General features: G+C 38.1%; 3 protein-coding genes across 5 annotated transcripts in view; 1 reads left to right on the forward strand and 2 right to left on the reverse strand.

Moving 5' to 3' along the window:
* Positions 1-27,612, reverse strand: part of Calhm4 (calcium homeostasis modulator family member 4) — a 47,587-nt gene extending 19,975 nt beyond the window's left edge. For both annotated transcript variants that reach the window (XM_078019356.1, XM_078019354.1), the window contains exons 1-2: positions 27,472-27,612; positions 2,347-2,600 (exon numbers count right to left, since the gene is read on the reverse strand). In XM_078019356.1, the coding sequence (XP_077875482.1) occupies positions 2,347-2,381 (35 nt within the window). In that variant the 5' untranslated portion in view covers positions 2,382-2,600; positions 27,472-27,612. The remainder of the gene's footprint in view (positions 1-2,346; positions 2,601-27,471) is intronic.
* Trappc3l (trafficking protein particle complex subunit 3L) overlaps positions 1-27,993 on the forward strand; it is a 43,571-nt gene that overhangs the window by 7,476 nt on the left and 8,102 nt on the right. The gene's annotated exons all lie outside the window — the stretch shown is intronic.
* Calhm5 (calcium homeostasis modulator family member 5) lies at positions 18,520-27,559 on the reverse strand. Its single transcript, XM_005340849.5, has 2 exons — positions 27,020-27,559; positions 18,520-23,476 (listed from the first exon to the last, which is right to left on the reverse strand). Exons 1-2 carry the CDS (start codon positions 27,557-27,559, stop codon positions 23,096-23,098), a joined length of 921 nt encoding a protein of 306 aa, XP_005340906.2. The 3' UTR covers positions 18,520-23,095.

Consider the following 27,993-nt stretch of genomic DNA (forward strand, 5'->3'; position numbering starts at 1 on the left):
AGTTCTGTGAAATAGACAGAATAGGAGTTATTATCCCCATTTTCCAGATAGGAAAACTGGGTCCCAGGAAGCATATGATGAAATTGAATGATAGTGTATATGAAAAAAATTGTACATTTGAGGCACAATCCAAATGAAAGTTTTTTCTATTTATTGATATTGTTACTTATTACTTCATGATTAGTGAATCATGTGATTGAAATTGGAATCCAACTTTAGCACAGTGAATTCACTACATGTTTAAGCAGATTTTTTTTAAAAAAATTATTTTCCATATGTATTGGCAGAATATAAATAAACTCCTAAAACAGTGGTTTAGTTTTTCACTAAAATGATTTTATGGGCAATAACCAAGAATGCTAGCTAACCATTTTAATGGGAAATAAATACAGTAGTTGAAATATAGACATGAAATGTCGGTGTTTGCTGTATTTCTGTTTTTCTAGTTAGTGCCCTCTCTCTTGGCCTTTTGACTAGTAAGGCACCTTCTTTCTGTAATGATGATGGTCAGATTGCTTTGAGAATGACACCCCTTTAATATTTGCCTAAATTCATCCCACTGGTTGATAATTTGAAAAATCATATAATGTGAAACATAAAACCTGATTCTTACATTTAAAGTTGTTTGCCAGGCTTTGGTATCTGAAAAAGAAAATAATTTCCAAGGCTGAAATAAGACTCCATTCTAAAATTATGCTAGCATAACCAGTCCAAGTTTTAATTTTTTCCTCAGGATATGTTTATATATGTATATATTTTCCATTTAGCAGTATCTTATGTTTAAAATGAGATGATTAGAGATGAGTTTAAAAATCTGCTGAGTAAAGAACAATATCTACTGGACATGGAGGCATATACAGCCTCATTCCTGAGAACCTGGAACTATTTTCTGTCATGCAATGGAAGATCAGAACTCATCTGAAATGAGCTCAATACTGTAAATGCTCTTACCAGGAGAATCTTGGCTGCTGATCTAACTGAGCAGCAGTTAGAGTAGTGTGGTGATGGGGGAAGGTGCTGTAGTTCCCTCTTATGGTTTTTCTTGGCTCTGACTACAGAGGCCAAGTCAGTGAAAGGCTTCTGTGGACTCTAAAGGAATAATTCCATGTATACATTTTAATCAGAGAAATGTTAAGAAAACTAGGCTTCTCTATCGAGTGGGGATGGGGAGTTGAGTATAAGAAGAGTCAGTATAAGAAATAACTTTTTTAACCAGTGTTATCTTTTTTTTCAAAATACCTGCTAACAAATATCCCATAAAAGTTATTCCCAGAGGTAGCTAAGAAGATGAGAAGTCTCACATGGAATTTTCTTATTACCTGTGTTCCTGTACCAACAGACCCTGATGTGTGGGAGACAACTTGGAATCATTCAATACTAGGCCCTGTTCATCTCAGGAAAAGCACAAAACTGAGAATCAAAGCAATTAAGCCAATAAGAAATATGATACCTGTTTATTTAGGGCCTTACCCAGGACTTGTTACTTGGTAATAATCAGTAGAAATTAGTTGGAGAAAAAGAAAAGAAGAAGGGCAAGAACGATAAGAGGAAGGACAGATGATGAGAGGTAAAAGGAAGAGGCGGGAAGAAAGAATGAAATCTCTCATTGGTTCAGGCCCCTTGGGAAGAGAGCTTTTCTTCAGCAGGGAGTGTTCCTTAGCTGCCCACCACACCTAAGGGCTCCTTGAGTCCCTTTCATGAGGAACCATGCATTTCACCTAACAACGAAGTCTTCAGTGTGCAGAAATTAAATCCCATTCTGCGTACCAAAGTAAAGGAAAAAAAATAAAAAAGGCTAAAGATGAGCCTAGTGAGAAGGAGAGAAAAAGGATTCCTATCTCAGCCAAAAAGAAAAAAAAATTCCCACAGAGTGCCTCCTATTTTATAAAGCATATTCTGCCTTTAAAAAAAGTAAAACAGTCTCTAAAGATATCTGACCTCCCAACAGTGGACCAAATTTTCATCAGGTTAGAAGCGATTCTACTTGATATAAAACCAGAAACATGTGTATCTGCTTTCCAAATATCCTTTCCCCAAACTTTTTATGTCTTGTCAACCATTCTGACATCTTGCAAATTTTTGTCTGACATCTTCTGTTCTCAGTGAGCTGAGAAAATTCCCTTTGCACTCCCATGCAAGATTCTGTCTGGGCAGTAAAAAAGTTCATTACCTTCACCCTTCTCATGTGCATAGCAATTGTCTCGTACTCTTTGAAGGCCTGATTTTTTTTCCCCCTTTTCATTTTCACTTCTCCAGAAAAATGTTCTTTTATATCTGGTGATGATGTCACCCATTCCAGGAGCATTTTGACAGAGATGAAGGGTCAGACTTTAGTTATGTACTCACCCACTGGTGCTTTGCTTGTAATTAGCAGCTTCCATTAAAAGATCTGGCCTTTGGCATCATTATCTCATTAATCCTTGTGAACTCTCCTCAGAGGAGGCAGGTAGCAAATGTAACTGAGTCAGTTTTATAGAGAACTAGGTCAAAGTCAGAGGAAGCATAGTCACGTGTTGCCCTCACATTGTGGTGGAGTCAGGAGTAGAACCCAATGGCTGTGCCTTGTTAGACCATACATTGTAGAGTACATCAGTACTGAGCTGAGAAGAAAAGAGAGGAGAATACATTTGAGTAGACTTGACTAGATGAAGAAACCGATGTTCTGCCTAGGGAAGCAATTCCTCTGAGTCAGTTAGCGAGAGCCTGCAGGTAGGCCAGATCTTTGAATTTTCACTCCACTCTGCAACCCTCTGTCTTCCCACCAGGAGGACTGTGTAACTTCAGATGCTAACAATATTACCCGCTCTCTTGTTTTTCTCACTTTGCCTTTTTCAAAAGGGATGTCTTTATCAGTAGGCATCTGGCAAAGTCTTTTAATGTTAGGCCTCAAATTTCATCATCCAGTGGTCTGAAAAGAAATTTCATAAAAGAGTCCAAACAGTTGATCAAAAAACAAAAAAGAAAGAAAGAAAAGAAAAAATATTTTGTAGGCCTTACAGGACTCATATTTTGCATATGAAAAGGGATGACAAGCTAACTCTAAATTCTACTTTGTAAAAAATTAAAATGGATCCTTAAAACGTGATTTTGTCAAATACCAGTTTGCATTTTTTGATCGCATTCAAGTACACCTGAAAATATTAAATAAGACATAATAACAGCTCTCCATATCCATGGGTTCCACAAATCAAAAAAAAATTTTGAAAAAAGTTGCACATGTGCTGAACACATAAGGAATTTTTTCTTGTCATTATTCCTTAAACAATACAGTATCACAAACATTTATGTAGCATTGACATCATATAATGTATCAAGAGAAATCTAGATGTGATTTAAAGTATACAAGAGAACTGCACAGGTTATATGCATGTGCTATGCGGTTTTGTATAGGGAATTGAGCATACACAGATCTTGGTACCCAAGGGAGGGGAGGGAAGGCAGGTGTTCCTAGAACCAATGTCTTGCAGATACCGAAGGATGGCTATGATTTCTAAATGTTGTAGCAACATTTAGCAACATAATATTGAAAACCTCTCATAATGCAGAGGATTTATTCATGAAAGTTCACAATAATTCCTACTTATCACCTATATTCACCTTACAAAAAACTTATGAAGTTAAAAAAAACTATCATTAGACCCATTTTATTGATAATAAAATTATTACTGATATTTATATCAGTAATAATTATATATTACTGACAGTGTAATAGAGACTTATGATATTACCACAGATACATAAGAAAAGCACTCCCCAAGAATTTAATTCTTCTGATCTTATTTCAGTGCTTTTTTTTTCACAAATTCATTGTTTCTTTCAAAATATACATTTGACATTTTCCCTGAGCAAAATTTTGTAGTTTTTCCAAATAAAATATGTAATTTGTGGCAGAATTATTATAGCTGATTTAAGTTGTAGTTATGAAAAGTTAGAACATTTAACTGTTACTTGCAGTCCTACCTGTCTTTCAGTTTATTATAAGAAAAACTAGAAAATATAATTGTACCTGTCTCTGGTCTAAGAACTAAAAACACAAACACCTCTTTTGCTATACAAAAATACATTTCAGGATTTCCAAATACCTTTATGATAATTATTAGAGGAAATGAAATAGAGATAAGTTTCATCTTTTAAATCGGGATGATTATGCAGGCTAGCCTTGACAAGAAATATTGTAATGTTACCTTTTAAAAGTTATTCAAGCACAAGGAGCTCTGATCCTCATCATGAAGTAATCACTAACCTAACCATCTCCAATAAAGTAGAGATTGAAGGAGCCACATTCTGCTGAGCTACAATCCCACCATGTATCCTTAAGCAAATTATTTAGCCTGTCCAAAAGTACAGCTTCCCCCATATGTCAGATAAGACCTTTTTTTGGCTGTGGTTCTTCTAATTTTCAAATATTACTTTCCTTAGGTAAAGTCTGGACACTGAATTCTAATCACATAAGGCTGAGTGTGGTAGTGTCACTTCCAAAGCCTCCCTCAGAGCATCCATACCTTAGTTAACTGACAGTGTTTATAACTGCATGGCCTTGCATGTATTGTTAATCAAAGTTGGGTCAAATTTTTACTGTCTGGTCAATTTCAGTATTATGGTTACTCAGAAGGGCAATAGAGGGAATTTGCCATTTTTCAATGTAAACACCACAGCATTGGTGGTGTGATACTAATATGAGACTTTAAAAAACTACTGTGTAAAAAGACTTATGAATATGAAACCCAATACACTACAGTTGTTAGAAATTCAGAAAAGCAAAAATGAGATCATTTCCTTTTATAGTATAAATTCAAATTTTACCTTAATTAAATAATGAGAGCAATGATATTTTTGGTGAGTGATATAAAATTCAATAAAATAATTTAAAGAAAATTTTCATAGGATATAATACAAATAAGGATGCCTAAAACAGGGAAGGAATAGTAGATGTGGTAAACATAAACTCTGGGCAAAAGATTTTAGAACATAATCCAGAGAGAAAGTTAAATGGCAGAGGATCTTTTTTTTTACTGGCTAAATCATTTATATTCTAATATAAATGGTGTAGAATCTAAATAGAAGGAGTCCAGAAAATCATTCCAGTTACTTTTTTAAAATCCTTCCTTGATCTGAGTGCACAAGACTGCCATGGCCGAATCTGTAAGAAGAATCCAACACTTCTGAAGACTCAGGTTACTTTAGAATGGGCACAGCTCCATGACAATAGAAGGTCAACCCCTACTCAGAATTGTGCTCAGAAATACCAACTTAACACTCAATAGGAACATCCAAATCTAATTAACTTTATTAAATATTTGTAGAGGTAAGGGAAACCAGTGAGGGTCCAGTCAGAGAACAAATACTACATATGCATTTCAACAAGGAATAATGAATATTAAAGAGTTTTAAACTATTTTCGGGGGATGTAGCTACTAGAAAGAAAATAAACATATTTTAGTCTTCTGACTCTAGGGCTGAGGGAGAAAGCATAAAGAAGAAATGCATTTTGGAGGAAGTTCCTTTTCCCAAGGGCAGGGTTCAAATCTGGTTGGAGAAGGTGAGATAGGAGTCCCTGGGATGATGGAGAAATCCACCAGGCTGATACTGGTGGGCAGGGAACAATGGGCCCAAACTAGCAAGTTAGAAACCCCTGCTGAGAGCCAGGATGGCAGAGAGAGACCTATGGACTAGAATTAGCAAGTTAGAAGGGAAGGGATCATGCACTGCAGGTCACCAGGCCAGGAGCAAACCAAGAAAAGGCACCCTAGAGCTAGATGAGGAGCTCCTTCCCTTCTGCATTGACCCCATAGCACCTTCTATGGGCAAAGGAGAAATGTTTGCATGATCTAGCAGAAGCACCACAGTCAGCATGATGAAGAGTGGCTTTTGGGCTGAGAGGCCATCAGACAACCAGCACAGAATGCATGAGCCACTCTGGATTCTATGACCATTTTTATGGCAAATTTTTACTTCCATGGCCTTGTGTTTGACTCTGCCCACCTGCTTGCCACACTGGAACTCTTCTGGCCTCTCAGTGCAATTCTAGTTGAATGGGGGAGGAGCAAAGGAAACCACATTCCACTCTTGCCAGGGTGGTGTCAACTTCCTACAACTGAAAAATAGACTAAAACATACAGTTTTCAGTTTACATCTTTTCTTCTGAAATAAGGACTTTCTATTAAAGTTATCAAATATAGCCATTGCTTTTCTTTTCTACAAAATTTTTAAGTCCTATAACCAAATCTATGTTCTCTCCCTCAATCACTCCCATGACTATGAATTCTATTGTCTCTATTACAATAGAATAGTGCCATGTTATGGTTTAGACTTGGAAATTCCCCCAAAATCTCATGCATGGAAAGTATGTTCCCCAGTACAGCAAAGTCCAGAGGTGGACAGCAGATCACCTGGGATAAGGTCTTGAGGACTGTATCAATCCCTGCTCCCTTCTCTGTCTCTTTCTTCTCTTCTCTCCCCTCTCTTCTCCTCCTCCACCTCCTTCTCCTCCTTCTTCTTCTTTCTCTCTCTCCCTCCCCACCTCTCTCCCTCTCCCTGTCCCTCTCCTTATCTTCCTCCATCCCTCCCCACCCCTCTGCTTTCCGACTGCCATGAGCTGAGGTTTTCTCCATTAAGCTCCTCTGTCATGATTTTTCTTCTTGGAGACAGCAGAATATGGACTGGTTCCTCTGAAACCATGAGCCAAAATAAATCTTTCCCTCACTAAGTTGTTCTTGTCAGGTATTTTGGTCACAGTGCCAAAAAGCTGATGAACACATGCTATTAAAATGATACAGTCAACAACGCCAGAATATTGCTAAGAATTTTACTTTCTATCTGAAAGTCCAAGGGAGTGATATGCAAGGCCTAACATCAGACTGACACTTCAGATACCACCTAGTGAAAGATGTAGTGGGAGCTCAAGGCTTGAAGCCCATATGAAAAACATACAATCTCATAGACTGTAAGTCAACCAGATTCATTTTCTGAAACATCTATAGATCTTAGAGGATCAAAGTTGCTTTGCATGAGGCAGGAGTTGCAGTGTTAAGCAAAATTGAGAGCCAACCTCAGAGAAATAAGGGAACTCATAATTAACCTTCCTTAAAACATTTCTTTTAGAAGACTAGAGCAACATAGGTCTAGGTGTTATTTAACATTTTAATAAGTCTGTGATATCCAATTTTATTGGTGATTTATCACCAATTTATTGGTGATTTGTCACAGATCTCCCAAGAATTTGCCATTGAAAGTTTCTTTTGTATATATTTCCATTAATCATCTAACTAGAGCCAAGGTGTCTCACAAAGAATAGAAATAGAGCAGAGCACAGTGGTCTATGACTGTAGTACCAGCTACTCAGGAGGATCTCTTGAATCCAAGGCCAGCTTGAGCAACATAGTGAGACCCTGTGTCAAAAAAAAGTTTAAAAGAATGAAATAATAGTTTCCCTGAGTTATAAAACATATATTTTGTTTAATTTGATGCTTGGTTGTATTATTCAGTGAAGTTATTTCTCATTTCCGGACAATTTCATTTTCCTATCACACCTATAAGCTTATCAAAGGGAGGAATAGTTTCAAGTATTGCTAGGGTTAGCCACATGCTACACATTATAGACATTCATGAAATGTTTTAAAGTAAACTTAGAAAATATCTGAAGATCTTCATATACCTCTGTACACTATTTCTTCTCCTATTCTGCCCAGAAGAGGGCAGCAATCCACATCCTCTCTAATGAAAGATTCCTACCCTTTCCCCTTCTACCCCAATTGCCACCAAAAGCAGAAGAACCCTCTTATTTCAAGCAGTATTCACTACATTGATAATCCAGCACTCTAAATGTGATTCACAATAACAAATCTGCAATAACAAGATTTGAACTACAAGAAGATCCTGGACAGGAAAATAGCTAATTCTCATTAAATAGGAGACAGTGAATTCATCTTGAAATTTTATTGAAATGTTTAATTTTTTTTTCTACCATCTATATGAGTATAGAAAGTTTCAGAAGAGGGAGATTTTTTTCCCCTCTACTCTGAGGTCAATTGTGATTACAAAATGTAAACATTAACTAGTTAATTAAATCATTACATATAACATTTCACATTATTATGGAAAATGTTTGAAATCTATTCTAAAATTCACCATGGAGCCAAATCATATTAGAAAAACTCCCTTAGGTTGCCCGCTTTGGGGTATGTCAGGCCATGGGAGCTCATGGAGGGATATTCAGGGATACAGTAGTCAGGCCTCATGGAAGAACACACACTGGAAAGTCCTTCAGTTTATCTTGTCACCTCAGCTGGCCTTTGTGGTTCCCTCCTTCAGTCCTCCACCATCTTGGTGACTCATCTATTCTCTGCTTCATTTGCTCTTGTGCTACCTAGTATTCTTTCTATTCTTTTTTTTTTTTTCTGTCTCAGTGCTTCTAACACTACACAGTTTTTTGCTTCTGCTCACTCTTTTCTCCAGGTATCATTGGTCTTCTGCTCAAATCAATCCCTAAAATGTGATTTCCTCTGTGTATCTCATGTTCAAAGTCCTGAAAAGAGAGCTTCTAACCTGTCTGTCCATCACCAGGCTCCGTGGGGTAGAGTTTTCATGGTAGGTCATTTCCAGGCCCTTAGCCAAACTCTTGACTGACTGCCGGGCTCTCAAATGCCCACTGCCGCCCATTAATTGTGGCCAGAATGGCAGAGTAAGGACACAGTATCATAAGGAACCCCTCAGGGAGATTTGGGTCTGAAAAACATGTTGAGATTTTTTAAATGGGGCAAAATCATTGACAAATACCTTGTTCTTCCTGTCTGGGAAATGGGTAAGAGTCATGTATGCACCCTACCTCACCCTTCAACCAGCTGTTCACTGAATACACATTACTGAGGCTGGTGCTTGCTTCCCTTTGTTCCAGAAGCTAGACTTTGAGGGAAATATTAGTGTAGCAGGTTCCATTTCATATGCCTACTATAAGGTATCAAAGTAGAACTGTCTTTGTTATGCATTTAGTAGATAATAATCAAGTAAGCAAACCTTTTTTTTTTAAAAAAATGCTTCCCCTAGGAAGCAGTCCAAGTGAAACCACATTGTTAGTTGAAAGTAAATATTTTAGGCCATTAGCAAGAGTGGGGCAGACATTTCTCAGAATAGTAAGCTCAAAGGGAGACTTTGGTAGAAGAGAAGTAAACAAATTGTCCTAAGAAAAATGATGTGCTATCATATATAGTGTTAGGTTCTCTTCTGAGCTTATAAAGGAATTCATCATAGAAGTTTGCTCTGGTCCTGTAATCCTGTGGGACTTTTTCTTTTGTTACTTTTTTCTTCTAATCTTTCCAGTCCTTTCTCTTGGCATTCTGTGGTTTTTCAAAGAATGTTACCACAGATGATCTGAATAAGAATAAGATAAAATGAATTTGAAGCAGTCCATTCAAGTCAGACATTAGCTTATCTTGGGTTATTTATTTCTTTAGAAAAGATTTTGTATTTTATTCTTCTGTGTATTACTTCCTCTCCTTTCTTTTTGATGGTTGTATTAGACTTCCTTAATTTCCTAAATAATGTGCGTTTTAAAACCAAAATACTTTCCTTAAAAGTTGCCTTATTTCACAATTCTGACGCAAATCTTAATGTAACATGCCTGGTAAGATGCACAGCACTTGATCTGTGCTGCCATTGGCATGCTGTTCATGAAATGGGAAGGCTTGTGTGTCTTTTGTTCTTTCTTTTATCAGGATGAAAATTTCAATTTCAATTTTAGAGCTGCCTCCCATTCTCTCCTGGTTTACTCACAACACAGAAACATGCACACACACGCACACACACACACACACACACACACACACACACACATGCACAGCTCCTTCTCTAATACACAACTTATTTTAAGGGAAAGGCTAGGAAACTCAGCCAGAAGGGCATAAAACAGAGGGAAACCTGCAACCTCTTTCTTTCTGTGGAATTTCTGCCATTCTCTTTGTTAACAGCTCACTGTCGTGGAATACTGATGTCTGATGCTGATTCTCACAGAAGGTGGCTCATTCCTGCTGCTTTCATCTCATCAGGGCTGGGAGTACATCACTGAGGCTGCCCAGCTGTCAGTTTCACCAGATGATAATGTGACTTCCACCTTTTAGGAGTGGAGAGGGTCTCTGTGCTTCCTTCACAACTGCAGAAGGCAGATACTAAAGCAAAACAACTTCACTCAGCTCAAAGCTACTCCATCTCAGGTCACTCAGTGTTCTATCCAGGACAGCCTGCCAAGAAACCCCTGGCAGTGCAGAGTTCCAAGGGCTGAAGGTGAAATGCACCTCCCATTTATTTCACCTACGGTTGTCATTTTGTTGGTTATCAAGATCCCAAACCCTAATCTATTTGGATATCTCACCTCTATCTCATATTACCAATAATTTGTAAATAGGCTTTTGAGAATTTAGCTATTATTGTGTGTGCCTCCCAACCTCTCAGCCAAAAGATGAAGGTAGGAAACTGAGGGATTGGAATGGTACAGAGTCCTCAGGGTCTAGGTGGGATTGGAGACCCAGGCATTTCTTACTGTATATAGAGCTGAAGGTGTGGGGAAGAGTCAAGGGAACAGCTCAATTGTTAATACAGTCGGGATGATGTGGAGAATGCATTTTCTCAATCCACATGGTGGAAAATGGATACCTAGCCAGACAGCAGTTCTCATCACAGGGACCCTGTGGGCAGGGGAGGACTAGGGCAAAAAGCAGCATTTGTGTTGAACTAGAATTGCTGCTTCCTTGAATCCTTCAACTGAAAAACTGGAAGCTCACCAGATAAAGCCTAAATACAAAATCTCTCTTTGCCATTTCTATTCTTCAAAGACTAACTCATAATGAGAGAAGTCTGTTGAATTGTTTTCCTTTTTTCCACTTTTTCTAACATATATTAAAATAAGTGGGAGCCCTTGGTAAATAAGAATCGAATTCCTTGGAAGTCACAGCCCAACACAACATAGCATTCCAGAGAAGGCTGGCATCACAGTTAGCTGAATGTCAGACCATTTTCCCACTTAGTAGCATTTTTTTTTTAAGCAGAGAAGAAGGGCGTGGAAGTAAATTGAAAGACAAGAAAAATTCTTTGTGGTAATAAAATTTTCAATATTTAAAAAATGGTAATATTAACAGCAAAAGCAACTCATAAAATAGAGAATTTTGACCATTTGGTCTAGAAATATGGCAGATGAGTTTATTAAATAGAAGAGAATTCTTAAACAAATGTAACCATTTAGGCTTGATTCTTCCCACTGAGTAGGCAAGAACTGCCTTATGTAAACCCTCACACACTTGATCTCTTTTTCTCTGAATTTCAGGGAGGGGTAAAAGAAGGAAAATGTGGGCAATTTTCTTTTGTGGAAAAGCATGTATATACAGCCACGAAGTCTATGGATTTTGCAGGCTGATTGGATTGAACCCAGCAAACCACATTTTCTCCTCATTCCAATATGAAGACAAGGCACTGTGGGAAAACTACCCTCACTTTAACTATGACTACATTGGATTAAAGTACTTTCCCTTTAGTCAAAGACAGTATTTCTTTAGGCTTAACTCTCAGCAAATTCTGCAAGTTCCTAAACTAACTTAGTGCTGCCTCTCCCATTGCTTAAGAATGCCCATCTTTCCCTTCTGTTTATGATCAGGACTTAGACAAGAAGTCTAGCTTGACCCAAGGATCCTGTGTCCTTGGCACTGTTACCAGAGATGCTCCAGGGAGAATTTTTTTTCTCCAATATTAACTTTAATGGTTTCACATTGCCCACATTTAAACTAAATGTATGGGCTACCTATATTTGTGCTGAGTCCCTCTGCTGGGCCCTAGAGACCAGGCCAAAATGGACTTAAGCTGAAGTCTCATGTCACGAACCTACATTAAGTTGTTATCAGACATTCCAAGGAATCAAGAGAGAGAAGATAGGATGCCGTATCTCCAAAGAGGCCCATTTTAGCCAGCCCCATCAGGAAGCCCCCTCTGCTTTTACCATTACTTAGAAAGTAACCTGATATTTACCAATATGGTTTTATCCCCCTCTTTTTTCTTGGTCTTTATTGTTCTTATTAAAGTACTTAATGACTTCTTTGTGGTCAAGTGATATCTAGATTGTTCCAGGATTTGAGCTCCTGGAGAGCCATGCCTATCTGTCTGTCTGTCTTCTTCTTTTTTATTTTATCTTTTAATTAAAATTGATGCATTATAATTATACATAATAGTGGAATTCATTGTTACATACAACAGGAGAGAATTTTTGAATTTTCTATCTCAGCATATGAAAATTAGGCTGTCCTAATTTTACATCAGAAATTCTTGGTTTTATTTTTATTGCTTAGTTCCTTTGGATGAAATGCATGAGATAATGACATAAAATCGTACGGAAAGAAAGACTTTGCCTCTATCAAATTAGGTTATTTGTTTGTTTGTTCATTCATTTGTTTTGTGCTGGGCCTGAGAATAAGATTGACATAAGTCAGATCAATAGAAAAAAGTCATATGATTTATTTAACACAAATCTTACATAGCCTGGAAATCTTCTAAGGAAAAGGGAGACCCAAAGGATTGAACTATTGTACACTGAATTGGACAGATATGATGTTGCAAAAAAAAAAAAATCTCAATTATCTGGGGAGTCTAGAAGAATTATTTCAATACATTCTGTACAGAATTCCCTCAGCCTCTCAACTTCCTGTCCTTTATGATAAGCATACTTTCCTTCTAGAGTAGGGAGGGCAGCTATACATGAGAATTTTAAATGCTGCCTTTAAGAAACAGCATGAAGTTCAGAGAGATTGCCTTGCACATGCTGTTTTTCAAGTGCCTTGAACACAAAACAGTCAATATGCCAGCATGGAACATTTTGGTGTGGCATACTCCTAGCTCCTTCAAAACAAACCTAAGTGTGTGGATTGAAGGTAGCATTAGCTTTGGGGGTATTTCCTTGAGTTAACTACTTATGATGAAATTCCTTACTAAGAGATGAGAATTGTAGAACAAATATTCTGGGACACAAAACCCCAAAGGCTAAAGCAGGCACCGTCTGAACCTAAGCACTAGAAGACACATCAGGAAGGTTAATTGAACTCTGGGCCCTTCCTGCTTGGTGTGAATTTTAGGCCATGTCAAAGTAAGATTTGGTCCAGACTTGCCCTGACGTCTCAGTGATACTTCAAGGCAATGGTTTATCAATTTCAGCTGCTCTGTAAAATCACATGGAGGTTTCCAAGGATGGTCAGGGCTTACTTTGGGGCAGTCAAATCAGAATCTCTGGGAATAAGAAATAGTGCAGGAATTAGAGCTTTTTAAGTGCTCCCCAGATATTTCTATGGGCCTTCTTGTTTAGAGCAAGTGTTTTCAAATTGTGTTCCGGGGGCCTTAGGGCATTGCTGTAGAAGTGAGGTAGCAGGTAAGGGCTGCCACTCTTCAAGATACTGCATCCAAATTCTTTGATTTACCTCTCATTTTATTTCCATTAAATGTTTCAAAATAAAATATAATGTCACTATAAAAAATAGTGGAAAACACTCCAAAGATATAATAAAGTTTTAAGAGTTTTGACCTTAGCCAAGCCCATCCACTAGAGGTTGAAAGAACTATCTTATCTTCTGGGGAAGAGGAAGGAAGAAAAGCTGTGTTTTCCACACATTGGTTCCAAAGAATATGGAAATTGATATAATATCAGTTCATAACTGCATAGTTTTAAAACTGCTATACTTTATGCAGAGGGCCAGTGAAACTTACTCATAGTTAGCCAACTGTTTAAGGAAAAACCCTGATTACTATTCCTTATGTTTCCTCCCATGACACAAATGTCAACAAAACCCCAGGGAGAAATAATCTTGTTCTGTTGAAACCATCAGCATTCATTATTATTGCAGAAGCACATCCTTTTATGTTAAAATCTAGGAACAGAATGTTATTGCAAGGGAACTAGTCAACATTTCATGGGTTGTATGCTCTGACAAAGGATGTATACATTTTGAGGTACTTATCTTAAATAGAGTCACTTGATATCACCTGAGTTATTACTTTACTGATTTCATCCTATTCTTTAAAATGATCCAGTAGATATGATTAGGGGAGTTCATTAATTCATTTTACCCCTTTTTGATCTCAGTTTCCATTATGATTTAAAAGTTGTAATGTTTTCTTCCTAGCATTTTCCTATAGATTCAAGAAATTTGGAACTATAAAAAGATACTTGGTCAGACAGAAAGAAAGATGGACTCTAAAATACGTAAAACTCAAAGTTTAGAGAGTATTCTAAATCTTTTGTGAGCTTTCTGCTACTAAAAATTCCTTCTTTATAAATTATAATTTTTATCTAAGGAAATAAAAATAAACAAATGGAAAGTTGACCTCATTGATACAGTAGAAGTATAATTTGAGCTTAGCTATTCCAAATATCCAGAAACCAAAGGTGACAGGCTGTTCAGGATAGAAGAGTCCAGGACCCAAGAGAGAGGCCAGGAGACTTGGAGACAGACATCTATTCCCAGAACTTCACTAGGAAGCCAACGACTGGGAATTCATATGTCACTTGACTGTAAAGCATAAGATGACAGAGTTGAAAGAAATTTTGATATGTAATTATTCAACATCCTTTCTTTTAAAAATGAAAAAACATGCTCTTAAAGGTTAAATGAATACATAAGAATAACAGCAACACGAGGCAGCGTTTGTGTATTGAAAATCAGGCATCAGACAAACTTTGGGACCAGATTTATATTCTGTAATCTAATGATGGCTTCACTCCATTAACCTTTTTGAATATTAGTGTTATTTATAAAAATTGAAACAGTATTAAATCCCTCAAAGTAACTATTAGGAAAACTCTCAAATGCAAACCAATATAAAAAAACATGCAGTGAATCCTATGTATTTCTCATCCAACTTCAAAAGTATCAATATTTGCTAATTTGTTTCATCTTTCAACTCCTTCCTTTTTTAAACTAGGGTATTTTAAGTAAAATTCTAAACATCATGGCAATTTATATATAAACATTTAATATGCGACTCTTATTAATAGGAACTTAACATTTAAAACATAAGCCAGCATGTCATTATAACCTATAACAAAATTAATAATTCTATAAAATCATCTAATACCCATATAATATTCATTCATATTTTCTAAAATATCACAAAATTATATTTTCACAGTTGGTTGTTTGAAATAGGACACAAATAAAGTCTACATATTGCATTTGGTTAAGTCTCTATATCTTATATATTCTTTTTAATACCATCAATCTGTGGGGGGGAAAAAAATCACCTACTGTATTGGTTAGCTTTCTGTCACCGTGACAAAATATTTGAGATAAACAACTTACAAGGAGGAAAGATTCACTTTGGCTCATGGTTTCAGAGGTTTCGATCAGTGGTTGCTTGGCTTTGTCACTTTGGGCCTGGGCTGAAGCAGAATATCACGGCAGAGAACATGTGGTGAAGCAAAGCTGCTCACCTCATTGCAGCAAAGAGATCAAGAAAGGGACTGGATTCTCAATATCCCCTTCAATGGAACTCCCCTCAATGATCTAACTTTCTTCCACTAGGCCCTCACCTCTCAATAGTGTCACAGGCTGGTGATCAGGTCTTCAGCATATGGTCCTTTGGGGGTACACTTCAAATTCAAACTATAGCACCTGTAAAATAGCATGTTCTATGTCTAGATCTATCTGGTCTTCCTGAGGGTATTAACTACCTTTCTTTCTGCTGCTCATATTTCTTGCAAGCTAATAGTTACCTCTAAAACCTAGATTAGCTTCAGGTTTAATTTTTTTGGAAACAATATTCGGCAGGTGGTGCTGTGTACTCTAGTCTTGCATCACAAGGCACATAATACCTGGTTGCCATGTTTAGGGATGCTAATATAGATGAGTGTCTTCAAGTTGCACAAGGCCTCACCCCTTCTTGCTTTTATCTCATAGTTAAGAATTTATTTTGTTATCTAGATCCATTATGTTATTAGGTGTTACAAAATGTTACTTTTCTAATTCTGAAAATAAACAATAAAAGGACCAGCAGTGTTGTTGCATAAAGTTGATACACAAAAAACAAGAGCTTTTCAGTGGACTGAGCTAACAATCACTTAGAAGATATGATGGAAAAAAGAAATTATTTACAATAGCAATGAAGAATACCAGTAAAGAATGTTTACAAGAAAAATGCAAAACTTATGTATGATAAACATTAAAATATTCATAAAAGACAAAAAGTATCTTTGAACAAACCAAAAAGCACCTCAATTTCTTGGACAGGTTGATATAGCATAACAAAGATGTCTGATTCAGTAGACCTGGGGCAGAGCCCAAATTCTAAATTTCTTCTAGCCTTCCCTTCCCAGAATGGCCTGCTCTGTGCACTAGAGTCATCATCCTCATGATGTGGTCACTGAACCAACAGCAGCAGCATCACCTGAGAACTTGCTAAAAAGGCAGATTCTTTTGCTTCACTACAAATCTACTGAATCAGACATTTTGGAGGTGGAGTTCAGCAATCTGCATTTTAATAAGTCCTCCAGATGGTGTTGATATGTGCTAAGTTTAAGAACAACTCTTCTACTCTTGCAGACAAATCAGCTAAGATCTTGTTAAACTATGAACTTGATCCAGCAGGTCTGGGATTTTGCATTTCTAGCAAGATCATTCAGGTTGCTGCTGCTGCTGCTGATGGTCTGAAGACAACATTCTGAGGTACAACACTTAGAGACCAATCTTTTTCCAGCTTACTCAAGGCCAACCTATCCTCTCATCTCCTCCACTCCTATTTTTGTCACAGATATTAATGACAAATAATAACTTAATGGGTTACCCCTCCCAATAATATGTTTACTTTAAGTGGAATTTAACCCACAGCAGTGTTCATTTCAAACAGAATTTAGCCAGAAATAATTAAAAGTGCATCTCAGGCTTTGGTGGAGCTATTTTGAGAGGTACCTATTCAGCATTTACTAATCATGCCATACTGCTAAATACTGCTAAATGGAACCTAAAGGAGAAGAAAATCTTAAGGAAAAGTCTATGCATAGAGAAAATCTTTGTATAAATCTGTTTATAAATATAATTTGCCTCTATTTTCTTTTTATAAATTCTGATTTTTATTTGTTTGTGTCTGGTTTATCTAAGTTGCTTCATATTGCCCCCAAATTTGGTTTCTTAACATAATGCACATTTATTAAAGTGCATGATTTTCTGGGTCAGAAGTTTGTAGAGAACATAGTGGAGACTGCTCTACAAAACCTGCAGCTTCAGTTGTGATAGCTTAAATGTGTGGGGAATGCTGGAATGGTTTGACTAGGGCCTTAGATCTGGAGCCTTTTGTTCCAGCTGTTGGTTAGACTCCCTGCTTCTTCTCCATGTCATTTATACTGGGGTTAGAATTTCCACTATGGTCTCTTCATTTGTATGCCTGACACCTAGGGTAGAATGACTGGAACAATGGGGGCTGTTAAGATCTCTTTATCTCTTTCTGTCTCTCTTTCTCTCTTTTTCCGTGTGACTAGCTTAGGCATCTTCACATTGACATGGTCTCCAGGTAATTGGACTCTTTCCTAGTGGCTGGAATTTACCAGATTATTGAGCACTGAAAGAGACCAAGAAATAAGCTTTAACACTTCTTACCAACCCATCTTTACTACTACCATAATGGTATTCTAAATTTTTTGTGAACTTTCCATTACTCAAAATTACTTCTTTATCAATTATAATTTTTATCTAAGGAAATAAAAATAAATAAATGGAAAGTTGACCTCACTTATATGGTAGAAGCATAGATTGAGCTTAGCTATTCCAAATATCTAGAAACTTAGGGTGAGGTGGTGGTTGGAAGAGGTAGGGCATAGTGGGAAGTCTTTAAGTTATTGGAGGCATGACCTGGAAGGGGATGGTGGGACCCCATCCCTTCTTCTTCCTCTCTTTTGTTTCCTGCTCATGAGGCAAGTGATTTTGCTTCTGCCATATATTTCCTCATGTTGTGCTGCCTTGCCACAGGCCCAAAGCACAATTCATGGATAGGAACTTCTAAAACTATAAGCCAAAATAAATTTTATCCTTTTATACATTGATTTATCTCAGGTATGTGTTATAACAATAGAAACTACTAATTCCTATCTACTAATTTCAACTACTAATAACACAAATTAGTAGTTGAAATCCCTGAAATATGCCATGTGAAAACAGGTAGAAATTCTATGCTACCTAGTGACTTCTGGAGTCTTAACCAGTTCTTATAGGAAATCAGTGGATCACCAGGCCTTGAAATATGATACTGTATTTAAAGTTTTCATGTTAAATATATACATTTCAGTGGTATATATGTTAAATGTATAACACTTCAAAGGTCCTGAGTAGAAAACCATATGTATATTTTCATTTTAAACATATATATATATATATATATATATATATATATGACATATGTATTTTGCAATGTGTTACTTAAAGGTATAAGTACATTATATAGAATTATGTAATGATTTGTCTGTCAAGCCTTATTTTTTTTTCAAAGAGAGAGTGAGAGAGGAGAGAGAGAGAATTTTTAATATTTATTTTTCAGTTCTCGGCAGACACAACATCTTTGTTGGTATGTGGTGCTGAGGATCGAACCCGGGTCGCACGCACACCAGGCGAGCGCGCTACCGCTTGAGCCACATCCCCAGCCCCATGTCAAGCCTTATTTTTTAAAAAATCTTTACTAAATGCCTTTTTTCTCATTTGCCATTGGATATGTTTATGATAATAGTATCTAAAATTACTAAGTTTATTAGTAAAGTCTGAATAAAATAGGAACTTCACAGGAAAAAAAAAAGGAATCATATATACCTGTATACAACTTATTCATGGAATAAATTAGGAAAAGTAGGTGTTATGTATCAATGATTTCTTTCTTATACATATTCCTTTCAGAGTACTCTCTAATTCTTTTCTTTTATGTAATAGAACAATAATAGTAAGAGAGTACAAGGCACCCACATTTGTTGCTCTTTGGCTTCAAGAGAAATTAGAAGTTTTACAATGGAGTCAGCCTCAACTAGAGGGCTCTTGTCTAGGATGTCTTTCATATGCTTCAGTTCTAGGCCTGAAGGAGACTGTCATAGCACACATCAGTGGGAACCTTCTGGTACACTCTCCATGTATTTAATAGCATGGTGCTTATCCCTCAGTCACTGAAGTGAACCCCTTTCTGGAGGGTCACCCCTGGGCCACTGGTGGCTCTTTGCCTAGAATTGTCTGGGGAATGCTACCACCTGCCCTGGAACAATGCTTAGTCACAGCTGAAAATCCTGAGCCCATTTTGAGGTCAAGCCAAGGCTGGTGGCCCAGAATTCCCTATGGGATTATTTGGCACAAGGCTTCACTTGAAACCTCCTTCTTTCTTGTGTCTCTCCTGCTAATAGGTGATTTAATAAATCAGTTACACACAGCTTCTTCTGATAGGCACTGCTTCTAAAGAACCCAACTTAAGACAACAAACTGTCTACACTTCTAAAAAGTCTCCCCTACCAAAACCAGTTTATCTCCCCATCTGTAGATACTGGTTCCTTCTGAACACCCAAGAACAGATAACAATTTGCTCTCTCCATCTCCACCCATTCCCTTCAAGGCTGTTCATAGGACAGATAAGTTTCCTTGGACTTATTTCCCCCCTGAGCAAATTACTGTTCTAAAGGAATTAGGACCGGGAATCAAGATGAGAACCTGACTCATCGTGGGGTGACTTGTTCCACAGTAGGAGGATGTGCTCCTCTGCTACTTATTAAGCTGCCGCTAAGAGTACCCCAGGCTGCTGGCTTGTTACTAGTCAGTTTGGCTATTCTTGAACAGGGCAACCATTGTCATGAACAGGAGCTTTCTGACCTCAGAAAGCCTCTGGGTTGAGGATGACAGAAATATGTTCCAAGTTGACTCCTCAATCTTTAACGTCCTATAAGTAAGCTACTTCTGTACAACTGTTGCTTCCACAACAGACATCGACTAGTTCCACCTGCCTTCTCCCAGCTCAGCAGACAATTAAGGGCAGACAAGTCCAAATCGAGAAGGGATATGGAGGAACATTTGTATTTGCTGAGTTTTATCTCTCTTCATTCCAAAACCTCTGCCATCTTTCATCCCTAATCTCTGTCCTGTCTCTCTCTCTCTCTCTCTCTCTCTCTCTCTCTCTCTCTCTCTCTCTCTCACACACACACACACACACACACACACACACAAATTGCTACTGCACCTCCAAAATCCAAAGCATATTGCATACAGAAAAAAAACTTATTTTTCCTTCTCCATTCTGACCATCAAGAGTGTGGGTTTTGGGGCTGGGGTTGTGGCTCAGTGGTAGAGCGTTTGCCTAGCATATGTGAGGCACTGGGTTCGATCCTCAGCACCACATATAAATAAATAAAAAATAAAAATTCATCAACAACTAAAAAATATTTTTTTCTCCCACACTGACCAATTTCCCAACACCAACTGCTTGTCTATAATTCAGTTCATTTCTGACACTAACCGGAGTTAAGTTCAGAACCCCCAACAGGTTAAGGGCTCATTCCCACAGTAATTCTCCCCAACTCTAGATGCCAATCACAAGCAGTAGGCTCCCAATCTACCCACAGCTTTGGTCTGACATGGCTACAAATCCCTTTCTCAGGTTCATTTGCTTGCTAGTAATTGGCTTACTAGAGTAACTATTTTTACAAAAAAGGATACAACTCAGGAACATCCAGATAAAAGTGATGCACAGAGCAAGGTGTGGGTGGGAGGGGTAAGGAGCTTCCATCTCTCTGGGCATGCCTCCTTTAGTCTGCCAGCCAACCCAGAAGCTTTGTCCTTTAGGGGTGATTTATGAAGGCTTCATTATGTAAGCATGATTGATTAAATTAGTGACTGTTGGTAATAAATTCATCCTTTCAGTCCCTCTTTACTTCCTAGAGGTGTAAGGATAGTTTCAACCCACTAGTAATGGTTGGTTCTTCTGCCAATATGCATCCTCTACTCTGCACTTCAGCATGAGGTCCTCCAGGAGCCAAGAGTCATTTCATTACTATACAAGAAAACATATCGTGGAGAGCATAAGGGTTTTGGAAACTCTGTGCCAAAAACGGGCCTGAAGACAAAATGCACATTTCTTATCATAAATCACAATATCATAGACATGTCCTGGGTCTTCCATTTGCAAGGTTCTCCCCTCAGTTAGTCAGGATGTTTCATGGTAATAAGGAGCTAATATCTAGCCTTCTCAAACTCAGTGATGTAGACAGCCAGTGACACAAGGGATGGGTCACAGTGCAAAATATGGTTCCTCTTCCTTAAGCTCAATTCCATTCAGAGAATTTACATACACACACATACACATACACATGCACACACTAACTATATATATTATATAGTAAAATTCAAATTTGATTTTTTTTTTCTGATACCAGGGATTGAACCCAGAGGTGCTTTACCATTGAGGCATATCCCCAGCCCTTTTAAATTTTTTTTTTTAAATTTTGAGATAAGGTTTCAATAAATTGCTTAAGGCCTCTCTAACTTGCTAAGGTTGACTTTGAACTTGTGATCTTTCTTCCTTAGCCTCCCTAGCTCTTGGGATTACAGGTGTGCGCCACCATAACTGGCTAAATTTGAATTGTTTCTAATGAATGTAAAAGGGCAAAACAATTTTATACCAGTACTACTTTGGACAGTGGCCCCAGACCTCTAGTCAGGGCCAATTTGTCCTGCTATGGTCTGAATTCTTGTATCACTCCAAAATTCATATGTCAAAATCCTAATCCCCATGGTGATGGCATTAGGAAGTGAGGCCTTTGGTAGATAACTAGATCATGAGGGCAGAGTCTTCAGCCATGAGATTTGTGCCCTTATAAAAGCTGCTGGAGGGAGCACATTTGCCCTTTCCACTTGTGAGGGCACAGTGAGAAGTCAGCAGTCTGCAGCCTGGAACAGGGCCCTCACCAGAACCTGACCATGATCCTGGCACTCTGATCTCAGAAATCCCAGCCTCTAGAACTGAAAGAAATAAGTTTCCATTTTTCTAAAAGCCACCCAGTCTATGGCGTTTTATTACACTATTTCAAATGAACTAAGACATACTCACAGAATAGTAGACACCATGCCCAGGGCCCCACAATACTTGTAGAAGTACATGAAATTATTTTTTTAAATTTTCTTTTGGGAGGTACCAGGGATTGAACTCAGGGGCTCTCGACCACTGAGCCACAAATCCAATGTTATTTTGTATTTTGTTTAGAGACAGGGTCTCATTGAGTTGCTTAGTGCCTCACTTTTGGTGAGGCTGGCTTTGAACTCGTGATCCTCCTGTCTCAGTCTTCCAAACCACTGGGATTATAGGTATGCACCACCATGCCCAACATGAAAGTGTTTTTAATTTTAAAATCAGAAAGAAATAAAACAACTTTTGGGTTGAGCAAAGTGTTCTAATACATAATATTAATATTTTTGAGTATAGAAATTGGTCTGTAAAGGCAGAGAGTGCTTAGGGCCCCTGCTCCAAGAGCACACTTTCAGTATACAGTAAAAACTTGCGGAAAACTCTGAATTTTCAATATCACATTCTTTTGATTAATCCTTTTTGAGAACTAAAGTCTTTAAATTCTGAGGTAAAGAATTCCTAATGGTAGAATTTCATACATCTTGAACAGCAGTGGGATGGATTTACGGAACAAGGGCTCCTGCTGACCACACCACAGATCCCACTGTGTAAAGCAGTCTATACTGAAGAGTACTTTGCTTTAGCACAAGCCACCAATTCAGTCCCAGATACCATGACCAATATTTATAAAGAGTGGCAGATCCTCTTGCATGAATCTGTCTACTAAGTCATAAAATCTTAGAACTTAGAACAATGTTTGGTCCTAATAAGCCCAGCCCTCCACCAATGCAAAAGTGTGTGTCACCACTTAGCCCCAATTTGAGCACATCCTGACACTGTCTTCATCTGAGTTTCCAAGCAGTTTCTCTTTGTGTCATTGTCTTGTAAAGAAGGTAGCTATGAAAAAATGCAGAGACACAAGATGGGTGTGTATATCGCAGGAAGCTTTCTGAATGAATGAACCGCTGGGCATTTGGAGCCAGTGATGGTGGATGAGCTACAGAGTTTATGCGGTACCCACGAGGACCATTGTGGTCTCATCGTCCTGGGGGCAGGGTTCCAGACCATCATCCACCACCTTGTGGAGAGTGCTGTAATGTTGCTGATTTTGGTGGAAAGAATGCAGCTCTGAAGCAGCTTCCCAGGCAGCAAAGGTGGGCAAGGGAAAGACACCCGGCCTCTTGTTTTCAAAAAAGCATTTCAGGTTCCTCTCACTCAGTTTGGTGGCATAGTCCACAAATGTATTTTCCAACTGCTCCTTCTCCTTTTCCGTATACGTCTTCCAAAAATTCAGCTGCAGATAGCTAACTTGAGATCGGCAGCGTGCATAACAAGTGGTGAGCAGAGAGAAGAAAGATGCTGAACAAATCAGGCACCATCCTAGAATCTTAGGAAGAAAAAAATATGGAGGATATGTAAAAGTAAAATCCATTCGCAGGGAGCTGGGATGGTGTACAGCTAAATTAACCAGGGGGAGCATATAGCTAAGTTGATAAGTCATTACCATACCTCATTTCAAATCATTCATCTTAATTTTAAACACTTTTTAAACAGTCAACATGAAGTTAGAGTTTACCTAATATCTGTTCTCCTACCCAACATCGTTGCCATGCAAAGAAATAACCAAAAGGTCAGCAAATGGAAAAGAATAAAAAGTAGGGTTTATTCCAGAATTGGATAAATCAAGTGCTCCCAAAATATTAGCTATTAGAAGGAAAAATTCTATGCATCAGTAATTGTGATCATTTGAACACTGACCAGTTCATTAGTCAGGTGTCTTAAGCATTGATAAATGTGTAGTGTATACATGGCTAGAGGCCAATTTTACCATGTGACATTGTTTACAAAGAGCAGCAGACACTCTGGAAGAAAAGTCATTACTTACTGCCTGTGGTAAATGGAAAACAGACATAGAAGGACATTTTAAAGCCTCTCTAAGTGCCAAGAAAAAAAAAATTGGGGTCATTCCAAATTTTGAGGATTATTCGTCTGAATTTTGGTAATTAGAAAAAACAAAATTTATATCCTCTCTGATAAGAAGGGTCCCGTTGGGCTGGGGATGTGGCTCAAGTGGTAGCGCGCTCGCCTGGCATGCGTGCGGCCAGGGTTCAATCCTCAGCACCACATACCAACAAAAATGTTGTGTCTGCCGAGAACTAAAAAATAATAAATATTAAAAATTCTCTCTCTCTCCTCTCTCACTCTCTCTTTAAAAAAAAAAAAAAAGAAGGGTCCCACTATGTTTCTAGTTTTTAATGCAAGTCTACATATCTCAAAGTAAAGCCTAAATATTTTTGTTGTTCAAGTTGTTTTCCACAATTGAAATTAATTTTATATTTAATTAACAACTAATAGATCTCTTTGAAATCGTCTCAACATTTAATTCCAATGACCCTTAGTATCCCTCAACAGATGGGCTCATTTGAAAATAGAATAAAAATCTGCAAATGAACCCATTTAGAGCAAAACAGAACCACAAGAAATTCCATATCAGTGGTTCCCAACCTCTCACTCTCAGATGAGGGATTACTGTAAAGGGTCTCAGCCTCTGCATGAACTCCACCTCTGCATTGGCTTATTTGGGTTTAAACCCTAGCATTCCCCTTGCTATGGATGTTCCCTGTGCCTTGGTTTCCTCAATTGTAAAATGGGGGTTACCCATCTCAGAGGGTATTTGGGGGGATTCAGTGAAAAGATGTTGGACACACAAGTGTATTAGGTATTATCACATGCTATTTTTCAAATGTATATACATTTATAGAAAAGTGTTACTGAACTGATAATATCTTTCTATACTTATGATTAATGAAGTAAAACAACCATCATGTGAAAGTCCTCAAATTTACTTCAGTCATTTGTGGACTTGTGGCTTCCTACTTCTTTCCTCTAACTTCCTCTTTCCTTACAACTTAGGCTTCTGAGCTAATTCTAGCTCAGAAACTGTATGATCAGCTTCAGATCCTCATCTTTCTTAGGCTTGACCTTAGCATTGACCTGCTCTCACCTGAGTGCTGAACACTGAATATTTTTGTCCTTCTCCTCAATTCACAGTATCCACATTTCCAACTACAGTGTGGTAGATGCTTCCACCCCAGCCCTTATTAGGGTCCTGTGTTGCATAAGTCTCCTTCCCCAAACCCTGGCAGTTTTCTCAAGAACTTGGAAACTTATGTGTTCTAGAAGCTTTGTGCTAGACCTTCCAACTACTGTCCAATGTAGGTGTTATTATCCCCCATCATGAGAAAACTGGTGCTCAGAGAAGCTGAAACACAAGTTCTATGTCACATAGCTCATGAGTGGGAGCATCAGGATTCAAACCCAAAGCCAGTTAACTCCAAGTCTTGATCCATTCCACTACTCCAGTTGACTGTCCTTAATAATAGAGTCATCCAGCTGGATTTCTTGTTGCTCTGCCCCACCCAGGGATGAATGTACTTTTCCCACTCCCACCCACATGCCCAATTATTGGTCTGAACTGTATGTTGCCTTTTGCCTATCTGAACCTCATGGTCAGCACCTGCTATTGCCACAACTCCCTGTGTCCACATCTCTGGGGCATCTTCCCATAGGAATAAGCCCCAGGTCTTTCTCATTCTGCTGAAAAGTCAACATGTCATTGTGCCCAGTCTCAGCTATGACAGGATGTGCATGATTTCCTTGTGCCTGTGTTTAGAGAAGAAAAGCTTACACAGTGATAAGTGTTTGGACCTGGCACTGACTGAACAGCCTGGTGCCTGAGGACATAAACCATAACTCATTCATTCTGCCATAACATTCGTAATTAATACCTTCCTTCAACAAAAGATGGAAGACATTTGGGAGCCTGACATGTTTTATCTAAGATGTACTTTATGTACTAAACAAAAGATTTTGTTTGAGGTATTTTTTTTGGCTTATCAGTTTATAAAGAAAGTATAACTTTACTGCCAACCAGCTTTGGAAAATATGATTTTAAGAACAGAGTTTGCTGTTTGTGTTGTAAAGGCAAATCTTTGTCAAAAAAGCAAAATCATACTCTTTTCAGTACATTTATTCTGAAACAAACAGTATTCCTGCCAAATTGTAGACAGTAGACAAATCTTTTTGTCTACTGCTTATTTTGGTTTGGGGAATGCATTTCCTACTACTCACATTCTTTTCCTAAAGCCAGGGAAGGGCTGTACATCTGAATTTATGTTCATATACCTGGACAGATGGTAGCTACTTCCCTGCATCAATTAGGTGAAGCTACAATTTTCTTCCACTAAATTCCATATCTTAAGCTTCTAAAGAAATGCAAGAACTTTCTTAGCTGTATGACAAAAAGAGTAAAAGACGTAATCTCCCTTGAGAATATGGTCAGTTTTTACTATTAAAGACTTCAGAGTCCTACATTGTATAGAAAATTCTTCTATCTCGACAATATCTTTACATGGAAATAGCAATCACCAGAACCACTCAAGTGAATCCCTACACTAATTAAATTACATACAACTTTAAAAAGTAGTAGCTCATTTGGTTCAGCTGTATTTTAATAGATGGATAAGCTGTGCTTATATTTCAAGAAAGCAGTTAGAGAATGAATATTTGATAGGAGATAGTAATGTTTAATTACCATTCAGCCATTAACACTCAGTTTGTGATTTGGTGTTATGCATTATTTACAAAGTCATCCCAGAGAGATTGCTTTAAAGTACTTAAGCATTTACATATACATAACCCAGAGGATATTTTCTTTTCGGAAATGGAAAAGATATAATTCAATCAGCAATTTTACTGAGCCATCCAACTTCTAAAAAGCTTTTCCTGAGATTGTCTTTCTGCTGCATCATGTTCCAATTTCCATTTAGTTTCAAAATATTCTGGCAGAACTCCGACTCTACCCTGGCTGAAAGGAGGACAGAGAATACTTCAAGCTCCTGCGGGGAGAAACAGGCGAGTTTGTTCTTACCTGAGACTGGGCTTGAAGGGACAGTTTCACTTCTTCATTCTCCATGGGTAGCATGCTAGTTTTGTCACAAGACACTTTGTAAAGTTCTTCCCAGCACTCCTTGGGCTTGCCCTGGCAAATCAGTCCCAGGAGTCTTGAACTTTTCGTCCCACTCATGGCACATTCATAAAAAGTTCCATTAAGCAAAGCCACAGAGAGCCACATCACTGGAGCCACCAATGAACTCAGAGTGATCTGGCCCAGGACATAGAAGAAGCGGTAGCTGTGACCCCTAGGGAAGATTTTCCTGGGGTTCACACAGCAACCTGTGAAGAGTTTCCATGCTTTGTTGTTCACAAAGAATCCTAGGATCAGTAACACCCAGGCAGGAGCAAAAAGGAAAACCAACCCATAGACCGTATTCTCAGAGCTGCAGGGGCACTTAAAAGCCACAAGTGAAAAGAGACGCTCACCTCCCAAGGTCAGTAAAGCCATGAAGCTGTAGCCAATAGCAGTTTTCTGGTTAAGAAAGAATTTTAACATGCTCTGAAAAGCATCCATGTTGGAGATACACAAAGAGGGAAAATGCTTTGCCCTTGCTATTGACTCCGCAGCTGTGGCAGTGGCCGAGGGTGGAGCTCTTTCTTCATTAGAAACAACAGTCCTCCTTCTCAGGCTGAATTCAGCCAGATAAGGAAACAATGTCATTCCCTAGGAATGCATATTTCCCAACAGTGTTCAGATAATGCCTCCTACTGGTGGATATTGGGCCATGGAAGGGCAGCCTAAACAGAGGGATTTAGAATATAATTCAAAGTGCACAAGCTTCCTTTTAATATTATTTCCATGTGGCTTAGATTGAAAATCAGAAGGAAGTTCTGGCTAAGATGTACAATAGTCTAGAAACTTTCCAGCAGGATGAGTCAACACTAGCAGAAATGGGTTTCTGCCATTTGATGAGGAGCCAAATCCAATGTCCAAACACAGAATTTCAT

The sequence above is a fragment of the Ictidomys tridecemlineatus genome, chromosome 8 (genome assembly GCF_052094955.1).
Source record: "Ictidomys tridecemlineatus isolate mIctTri1 chromosome 8, mIctTri1.hap1, whole genome shotgun sequence".
Classification (NCBI taxonomy): Eukaryota; Metazoa; Chordata; class Mammalia; order Rodentia; family Sciuridae; genus Ictidomys; species Ictidomys tridecemlineatus.

Coding starts and splice junctions, on each gene's coding strand:
- Calhm5 (XM_005340849.5), bottom strand. CDS start 27,559: ATGGATGCTTTTCAGAGCATGTTAAAATTCTTTCTTAACCAGAAAACT. Junction 23,477..27,019: donor CCCTTCAAGCCCAGTCTCAG/GTAAGAACAAAC, acceptor TTTCTTCCTAAG/ATTCTAGGATGGTGCCTGAT.